The sequence below is a fragment of the Scatophagus argus genome, chromosome 2 (assembly GCF_020382885.2).
Source record: "Scatophagus argus isolate fScaArg1 chromosome 2, fScaArg1.pri, whole genome shotgun sequence".
NCBI classification, from domain to species: domain Eukaryota; kingdom Metazoa; phylum Chordata; class Actinopteri; family Scatophagidae; genus Scatophagus; species Scatophagus argus.
The window spans coordinates 24,970,613-24,980,563 of record NC_058494.1 but is presented as its reverse complement, the minus strand read 5'-3'; the positions used below and the strand labels follow the sequence as shown (position 1 = coordinate 24,980,563).

General features: G+C 40.8%; 2 protein-coding genes across 3 annotated transcripts; both read right to left on the bottom strand.

The window, feature by feature from the left end:
• Window positions 1–1,856: 1,856 nt before the first annotated feature.
• On the bottom strand, window positions 1,857–4,669 carry LOC124050698 (glandular kallikrein-like). The gene is made up of 6 exons (XM_046373482.1): window positions 4,331–4,669; window positions 3,382–3,580; window positions 2,967–3,149; window positions 2,769–2,830; window positions 2,255–2,397; window positions 1,857–2,122 (listed from the first exon to the last, which is right to left on the bottom strand). The coding sequence occupies exons 1-6, from the start codon at window positions 4,368–4,370 to the stop codon at window positions 1,970–1,972; spliced, it is 780 nt and encodes a 259-aa protein (XP_046229438.1). The 5' UTR covers window positions 4,371–4,669; the 3' UTR covers window positions 1,857–1,969.
• A 562-nt stretch (window positions 4,670–5,231) lies between these two features.
• Window positions 5,232–9,712, bottom strand: LOC124050686 (cationic trypsin-like). Of its 2 annotated transcripts, XM_046373463.1 has the most exons (7): window positions 9,552–9,712; window positions 9,415–9,442; window positions 6,574–6,748; window positions 6,263–6,442; window positions 5,999–6,060; window positions 5,719–5,864; window positions 5,232–5,589 (listed from the first exon to the last, which is right to left on the bottom strand). In XM_046373463.1, the coding sequence occupies exons 1-7, from the start codon at window positions 9,672–9,674 to the stop codon at window positions 5,440–5,442; spliced, it is 864 nt and encodes a 287-aa protein (XP_046229419.1). In that variant the 5' UTR covers window positions 9,675–9,712; the 3' UTR covers window positions 5,232–5,439. The 2 variants fall into 2 exon arrangements, with proteins under 2 accessions (XP_046229419.1, XP_046229425.1); XM_046373469.1 differs by lacking the exons at window positions 9,415–9,442; window positions 9,552–9,712 and adding an exon at window positions 8,187–8,306 and having other exon boundaries at window positions 5,234–5,589.
• Window positions 9,713–9,951: the final 239 nt, after the last annotated feature.

Below are 9,951 nucleotides of genomic sequence, written 5' to 3'. Positions count from 1 at the left end.
TATTGAAATCCATATGCTTCTATATGTAGTAAATAAAACAGCCACAGGTTGGAATCAGTACACGGGATACACACTCTATGAGTCAAACTATCCATGCATTCGACACAGTTGTCTGACTCAGAAGGTGGGCTGCAGCTATGTTAAACATGTAGCCCAAGCACCACAGGTTTTTCTTTCAGTAGAAAATACAAAAGATTTCTAACGAATTCTGAAAGAATTTCTGTAATCTTATACCGAATACACTTTCAAAAGCTTAATGAAAGGGAGTAGTGTTGTAGTAGTAGTGGTAGTAGAGCAGTGTTGTGGTCATTAATACTGTACAGGCCTAAATTATATCATCATGGACTGGTGGATGCACAAGGACTAAAAACTAAGCAAAGGTTAGTTATAAAGTATGGACCTGATTGTAACATGGAAACATAAAGAGAACAACGGCAGTCAGAGCTTGTCAGTCACGTCAAGCATGAACGGTCGTGACCGTCGCACAGTTACTCTGATAGCTTTCTGTCTGTGCGTCTGGTAAACACATCTCTGCATTAAATCAATTTCTCTTTCTCTTCACCCTAAAGCCTCCACAGAGGCTTAGCGATTTGTCAGCAGCCGGTAAAAAAGGCGTTTGGTGTGCAGCAGTGAGGTAGGCAGCCCTTTCAAAAGAGATTATCCTTGACTTGATGATTACAGAGAACTCGGCCTGACAGCTCAGATTAAGATCAATAGGGACACTCTTCACTTGACAAGGCATTAATGTGTTAGACCAAAGAAGGCTTCCCTTTAAATGTGCAGTCATGCTGAACACATTTAAAACATCGGGGAGCACAAGGTGCACAAAGACAGATCTGAAAGAGGCTTACAGCAGGGTTTACTCACCAAACTGCTCGACAGGCTATCAGTGCAAAAAAGAAGCAATAAAAATCATTTGTTTTGCTTTCCAAATGAATCTCACTGAGCACAATCATAACCTTGCAGACATCAGAGCAGCCTTGTTTCAACTTAATCAGATGCATATCGATTTATTCTACAAATTAAGTGGCTAATAAACAAGGGAGTATAAGAAAATCAGGGTGGTGTCCAAGTAAAGTTGAGGGACCTTTGTCACAGCAGACATTGTGATCTGTCATTGCAGGAAAAGGAACTTACATTAATGATGTTATTATTAGTTATCAGTTATTCCAAAGCATTGCAGCAGTTATTATCAAGTCATCTTCAACAGATTATCGAATCTTTCTGTGATTTCAGATCGCGTCTACAGACTCACTGACCAACGGCCAGTTAAAGGAGAGAATACAGGCTCGCTGAAATGGCCCCGACTCAGCTAGGAGAACAAAGAGTGTTAATGTTAGCTTCTGAACGATGAAGAAAGAATAAGAAAATGTAGATGTACTGACGATGCTCTAAAAGGAGGCCCTTACGACCTTTCTGCATATCTATTCTACCCCCCATTCCTAATCTTCTCCTGGTGTGTTCACTGCTACCTTTTTTAAAGTCATAAATGGATCTAAATTTCACATAGCAGAACGTAGTTGTCTTGGCAGGTAGTGAACGTTGTGTCCCCTGCTTCACCTCTAAGCACCAAAGAGGTTCACTAGCAGTCAGAGGCTTTGCTTTGAATCGAGAACATTCTGTGGATGTGTGTCAGCGATGATCTGAGTAGGTTTCATTATGCTTTTACTGTTGATACTCTATAATTATGTTCTGGATTCTGACTCCAGTATTTTCCTTGATAGATTTGCCAGAGCAGAACACTAAGAACTGAACCCTGGTCCTAGCAATGCTTTCATTCTGGCAAGGCTTCTTAAGGAAAACAATTTCCCTTGTAAAGTAGTGAGTGACATTGTGTGAGCCATCACATGCATTTCATTTGATTGATTTCACTTTTACCAGTTGCAAACAGCTTTATTAAATGTGAAAGGCCTTTAAAATGACAGTAAGGTTTCACAGTTAACCCAAACTAAAGCATTCCTGTAGTTTCTCATTTTCTGTCAATAGTCTTGTTGATCCAGTCTTTGTATGCACAGACGTCCATGAATCCAGCCGCTTCAGAACAGGCGTTCTTGGGATTACCGGTGAACGAATGGAAACCATAAATCATCTTATTGAACACCACTCCTCCACCAGAGTCACCCTGTAAGAGAGATGAACGTGTTGTTTGTTACAGTCTTTTTACCATCATTTGATAAAATACATATTTATATTAAAGTGATAAAAGTTGTAATGACTTGGAAAAGACACAAAGTTAGAAGCCGAGCCCACTCACTGGACACGTGTCCACCTTAGGAGTTTGACCACAGAACCAGTGTTCATACATCGCTTGTGGGTCGTTGCTCATAATACCCCTGAGCCTCGTGCAGTCGACGACCGAGATGTCTACACACTGGAGAGAATCTGAAACACCAGGTTCTACACGAGAACAGAGAACTTTATTTGTTTTTTTCTACTGCATTTTCTCCTTAACATCCAAACATTTTTCATGTCTCAATAATCAAACTGCTCCTGTAGGTTATTGACATTATTTATTATTTGTATTAGAAAAGGATCAACACGTTTCTAAACAGCTTGAATTTGTTTAGGTTGGAAAAAGTTTAATGGCACATTTCTGTTTTATTCTGTGAATATAATTAATGAGCTACAAAATTTTAAGGCAAAATAAAAATATATTTCATTTAAATATTTTTACGAAAAGAAATGCCAAACTAAGAATACTAACTAAGACATGAAAACGTGTTGTTTTAAACATACATATGTGTGTACAAAATAAATATTCCTCTCACGTCTCTTGTTATTAGGACCTGCAGCTGTGGCTCCAAAACCAGCAACCTGAACTTTATCACCTCTGAAATACAAAAGATCGAAAACATCTTTAACCACAAATGACCTAAGATTTAACAACATATACTTCAGAGAAATTTCTCATCGCGAGCTCCTCAAAGTTTCAGCTTCGTGACTTTTCAAAGGGGATCAAAGCTCACACTTTAGGACGACGTTCACAGTCAGGAAGTTGGACAGGTGTAATATCAGTTGGTTCAGGCAGCTGCAGCAGCATGACGTCATGTCTCCCATTGTTGTCGTAAAAGATCTCAGGAACTGCGCTGATTTTTGTTTCTTTGGAGGCTTTTTGATCTGGATGCACGTTTAAATATGCAGTCAAAGTCCTGCCAATAAGTGGAGGTCAAAGAGGAATGTTATTGACTTACAGAATATACTTCATATGTTGATATCAGCAGTCAGTAATTACTGACTGAAATACTACAGTAATTACTGAACATGAACACAAACAAAGCCTTCACATCAAACATTACTGATTACATATGCTTGAGGACTTTGAGACTTTGTAAAATAAGAAACATTTGTACTAATTCATTAGTTAAACTGTCACTTCCTCACCATCCCATCTCCCAGCAGTGAGCTGCAGTCAGAATCCACCGGTCACTGATCAGAGAGCCTCCACAAAGCTTTTGTTTTACCCTCAACCTCCCTACCAGTCTCACATGGTACAGACGATCCTCTCTGTCACACTCCTTTCCTCCGATGATCCTCTTCTGATTCTTCTTCTGCAGATCCGCTGCTGAGCTCGCTGTGACACCTGAAAGAGAAAGTCCTGCACGAGGTGACTGTGAGTCAGACCAGGGGTCGCTGTAGGAAGATCATATGCATGGTGGTGAACTGTGCTAAAAGCTCCGACTGAAGCCCAGTGTTACAGCACAGTTGTGTCCCGACAGTAAAGCTTTGTCACTCATTACACATTAACTTCACTTTAACTTCAACTTTATTTGCATATTTCATCAGCATATTTTTACATACACCGAAATTCTTTAACCCATCACTGAACACACACACACATGCAACATGCAGTGAAACACACAGGAGCAGTTGGCCACCATGTCAGGCGCCCGGGGGTTAAGTGACTTGCTCAAGCACACATCAGCCAGCTAATTGATTACTCCACCACACCCAATTTTTTACATTTTTCTTTTCCTGCCAGTCCCAGGAATCGAACCGGCGACTCTCCAGTCCCAAGCTGCTTCCCCAACTTCTAGGCCACAGCTGCCCTCAACAGCTTATTCATTAATTTGGCATACACCAAGATTCCATTACAACAATAAGCAAATTAATCCCTCTAGTGTTCCTACCTTGACAATAAGGTTTTAAAATGTCATTAAACTCAGTATGACGCAGAATGCATAACAGACATTACAAAACTCTATGGGTCTGATTGTGGTCATAGTAACAGAGAGTGTGAAGCACAATAAGAGTTATTTACACAACTACTGTCTCAAAGCATATTGAATGATTAAAGCAGCAGCAGACATGTAAACAGTATTCGTCTACTCACCGACCCACAGGTGAAAGAGCAGACCTGTCACAGCATCCATGTCGTGTGACGACTGCCCTCCTGGAGCAACAGTCACCTCATGAAGGTTTATCAACACAAACTCCACTGGCTGCAACGTCCTGCACTCATGCAAATTTCAGCTCATATATCACGTGTTCCTGCGCTTATCTGACATAAAGTGATGATAGTTCAAATATTCCTCATATGTTTTATATTCAGCAGGCAGATGAGACTTGAAGCCAACCTCATTGTGGATTCATTCAGTCTCAGTGTGTAAGTTGCAGAAAAAAAAGACTTTTAGTGGACATAACTTGCCCCAAAGCATCGTGTTGCTGCTTCCAGCTGAGGTGAACTCAGTTTACTTTGGGTAAATATTAACAATGTTCCCTCCACAGTCCCAAAAAGATGTATATTAGGTTAATTGGCTACTCTAAATTGCCCCTAGGTGTGAGTGTGAGAGTGTGTGGTTGTCTGTCTTTGTGTGTCGGCCCTGCGATTGACTGCAGACCAGTTCAGGGTGAACCCCGCCTCTTGCTCGTAGTCAACTGGGATAGGCTAAAATATATTTAGCACAATTCATCTATCAGGATCTCAAAATCTATTTTTCATGAAGACTGGAGATTTATTGAGAGAGAATTTGATCAGAATTCACAGTGTCTGTATAATGTACCTGTTTCAACATTTTGAGGCTCTGCAGAGTCTGTTTGTGATAATTCAAATCTCTGGCTGGATTATTTGTGGAGTGTTTGCAAAAATCAAGTGATGGATTCGGAATTCCTGCCAGCTCAAAGCCCCTGAACATTCCTGCTCACTTTGTTGAAAGTTGCTAAGTTGCAGAAACTGATTTGTTATGAGTTATGAGAATCTGTGACTCGGACGCCACTTTGTGCTGTCATGCTGTTTATTGTTTGTCTTAAAGGGCTTTACAGATGATGATGATGTACATTTCATGTACACCAATCAGTTGTGATCATATCAACTGAAACTTTAGACAAACTTCACATTTTTGTCTTTTAAACAACATGAAATGTCTGTTAAATGATGGAAAGACTCTACAGTTAATTACGCCCAAAATATTCCCTTATTTCTCAAAAAAAACCAAAACACATTTAGGGTCCAATAGTCTGTTGGATCCACTGTGAGTATTCACAGACATCCATGAATCCAGCTGCTTCAGCAAGGGCATGGGAAGGGCTGCCCGTGAATGAAATGACACCATAAATCATGTTATTGAACACGACTCCTCCACCAGAGTCACCCTGTAAGAGAAATGAATGTGTTGTTTGTAGAGTCTTTTGCAACATTTATTAAAATGCATATTTATATTAAAGTGGTAAAGCTTGTAATGACGTAGAAAAGATAGAAAATTATAAGTTAAGCATGCTCACATAACATGTGTCCACTTGAGGAGACTGAGCACAGAACCAGTGCTCATGCAGCTGATCTGGATCTGATAGGTTCACAATAGCCCTGAGCCTCGCACAGTCGACAACTGGGATGTTTGCACATCGGAGAGTATATGTTTCACCGGGAGCTTGATGAGAACAGAAAAATTGTTTGCTTTCTTATTCTACATTATCTACTTGACATGTACAATTTGTCAAATGTATTGTGTGTGTGTGTGTGTGTGTGTGTGTGTGATGTATATAAAAACAATATTCATCTCACATCTCTCATTATTAGGACCCATAGCTGTGCTTGCATGACCTGCAATCTGCACTGGATTACCTCTGAAATACAGTTTAAAAAAATAATAGGAAACAATTTTTAATTCAGTTTTCTTTTAGAAAAAGCAAAACTACTTTCACTACCACTGAGTTTTGAATTCATGAAGCTGAACCTTTGAAAGATGACATTTCAGTAGAATTTTTATTTCAAGGTCTTCAAGAATTGATCTTTTTGACTTATTAAAGGAGAAGGATCACAACTCACATTTGAGGACGATTATTACACCTAGGAAGAAGTACAGGTGCAATCTGAGTAGCTCGAGGTAGCCGCAGCAACATGATGTCATGGATTCTGTTTTGGTCCCCAAACATCACAGGCGGTGTTGTGATACTCACAGGGGCTTGTGGTGGACCTGAATGTACTCCTAAAAGTGCATGCATATTCCTAAAAACAAACAGATGTTAAAGAGGAACATCATTGCTTTACTGGACATGCTGTACAGGGAAGGCTGCTTCAAGACTTCCAGACTGAATTTATGAGTGACAAGATTTTAAGTGAGACTGTTGCTTTCTCACCACTGCCAGCAGTGAGCTGCAGTCAGAATCCACTGGTTGCTGATCAGGGAGCCTCCACAAATGAAGTTACCATGACCATCAAGTAATTTAACATGGTACAGACGTTCCCTTGGTCCACATGGGTTTCCTCCGATGATCCTCTTCTGCAGATCCACTGCTGTGCTCACTGTGACACCTGAAAGACAAAGTCCTCCACAAGGTGACTCTGAGTCAGAAATACAACAATGCTACTCTACCATGGTTTCTGCAAGTTTTCAGTAATATCAAGTCTGCTCTTGAAATGCACCTGAGGAAAAAATAATTTTGCCTGTCTGATCCACTCCTGAACAGTGGTCAGAAAGGTTTCTCCTCTGTGAGGAAACGAATGCCTCTGTGAGGTTAGGTATGGAGAGTAAGGTGTAAGATAAAATGACACCATGCTGGGATGGTGTCACCCTGTGACTGGAAGCAAACAGTGAAAGGCCACATCACCAGTCTCACTCGCCTCACCTGCTCATTTAAAAGTCTTTTCAGATCAAACTGGGTTTAGAAAAGGGCTCTCGGTGTTAGTGGTTGGATGTACTTTCTTCTCTCTCCTCTTGTTTTCTCCCACAATCCAAAGACATGCAGCTTTGGCTCACTGGCAGCTCTGAACTGCCTGTCGGTGTGAGTGTGTCAGCCCTTCAGCTGACTGCTGACCTGTCCAGGCTGTGCCCTGCCTCTCACCCAGCATCACCTGGGTGTAACTGGCATAGCTAATGGATGGATTGACCTGAATGACATGGTCCTCTATGTTGTCCAATTATGTTCTTAAGAATATGTAATTAATTAAAGTATTTGGTTAGTCTGCTGGTTGATACGTATCAGTGAAATATTCATTCCCTGATTCACTGATCATCTCTGTTGTTTTATTTTCATTACTTACACATAGTGGCCCAAAATACAAATATATATATTTATTTTTATATATTTATTTAGTTCCCCTAGCCACTGATTGGCAATCTCACTGGTAGGAGAAGCTATTATATATGCATTTTGTTATTTGCATTGCCTGTTAAGAACCATTCAGAACTGCTTCCCTTCGCTGTGTGGAGCTCATTGTCATATTGTCGTTATTGTAAGTTATTATTGTAAGTGACCACAACATGTGTGACAACAGAGCAAACTGCAGACATCTCAGCTTAAAGTTTGCCTTAAGGACCTGACATCACATCACTGTTCTTACAGCAAAGCCATCCACTATCTGCTGTCTCAATCCCTGGACCTCCTCCTCATCACTCAGAGCTGCTTCATCATGAGTTTCTTTATGAAAAGAAGCAGATGAAAGACATGACAAAAACAGAGAACATTCAATATGTTAGACTTTACGTCTGCCTCAGTCAGAGGACACTTTACATCTCCAGCTTAACAAAAATTCACCTTCCAGGATATGAATAAAGCTGAAGGAAGAGACCACATCACACCAGTGACAGCACTGTTGCACGATAGACATCCCCACACACTATGGGCCTGATTGTGGGATGCGTAATAACAGTTTGTTAAACACCACTTTTAAATGCACTTTCTTTACATAAGTACTGTGACTGAATGGTTAAAATGAGCTGCAGACGTGTAAACAGCATTTGTCTACTCACCGACCCACAGCACAAAGAGAAGACCTGTCATGCCACCCATCTCGTACGATGATGTTCTGCTGGAGCAGCACTGGTGCCTCCTTAAATATGTTCACACTGTTCAGTTGAGGCACCAATCACCTCATGACGGTTATCGATGGAAATCCTACTGGCTGCTGTAAATTTCTTATCACTAATCATCAGCATCATCACCTCAGCAGCTCATTTCTGCTGCTGAAACTCTGAGCTCATGTTGTTCATGTCCACTTCCTGCAGGACCTCCTGTCTGTCTCTGGACACCGAGGTGATCTGGGGTCCACACTTACATGGACATCTTTTCTTTTTTTGTTTTCATGGAAAATAATTTCCCATTTTGTCTGTAAGTCAAAATAAATACTCACTTGGCATTAGTTTGCTTCACTGAATAACATGGTCTCCATGCAGATTTAATTCCAGCATACTGATGTGGATTTACGTATGCAGAATGAACATCAAATTATGAACATTAAATTTTTTTTTGTCTTAACGAGGATCAAACTGGACAGAACTGTAACTTGACAGGTGACTTATCCAAACAGACACCCTGAGTTTCTATCCCCTGATTTCCATCATGGTGTGATAGTACGCAGCATTTTATTATACAAAACAAGATACCACGGCTGCTCTGCTCTGGTCTGGGTGGTGAATTATCCAGATTATTACAAGGATATTTGCATTTTTTTTGTACAAAACCAACATGTTAGATGGAGTGTGGCGAGTTTTTTTTTTAATTCATTGTTAAAAATGTGATTACTTGCTCTTTTATCTTCTACGTTCGGTGCTCAGTGTATTTTCATGTCCACCAAAGATTAAGTTTATGACAGTAACTTCACTCAGCCTATGAAAATGTGTCAAGCCAAAGGAGATCACACATCCTGAATTTTTATTTCTTGAATTTGCCTCATGTGTGCGATAGAAGTCCCTCATTGTGAATAAAACTATGGCTTCTATTGTCCATGCAGTAAAGTGTCAATTTCCATCTGTCTTATCAATGTCTTATCAATGTCCATCTGTACGATTCTACACACGAACCTCAGTGTTCACTGACATTTAGTCACCTGAAGTAGCCTATATTTGCTGTATATTTTCTTAACTCTTTTAAATCAGTTTAAAGGCTTAAAGGTGCTTAAAGGTGAAATATTAAGCTTGACATTCTGTCCTGCCAGTACAAACAGGATGAAGATGAGCCTTCTCCAAAATCCCATCATACCTTTGGAAGGAGTGATGGCTGCAGTCACCTGGGATGTGGAGAGAGGTAACACAGTTATGCTGACTATTGCAGACCATTTCTCCAAAGTGCATTTTGTTGTTCTGCCTAAGCACCCTTCAGCTCATGAGACAACAGACCTCCTGGTTCATCAAGTCTTCCGTCTCTGTGGAATCCCCCTGGAACCCACCAGCTTTGGACCAGGGCCGCCAATTGAACTTGTAAGTGTGAAAGGCCCTCTGTACTCCTTTGGGAGCTAACATGACCTTATCTTCTGGCAGTGATAGGCAAGCTGAACACTCTAATTAGGATCTGAAAGCTGCCCTTAGGTGTGTTGTCACCTCCAACCCTGGAGTTCAGATCTGGATTGGGTGAAGTATGTGCACAGTTCTCTGACTAGTTCTACCACAGCTGTGACCCCTTCTGAAGCTTCTTTGGATTATCTACCCTCTGTGTTTCCTGCACAGAGGGTAGGCCCTCTGTACAACGGTATCTCTGCAGGTGTCATAAGGTTTGGAAGGAGATAAGGTCCACCCTCCT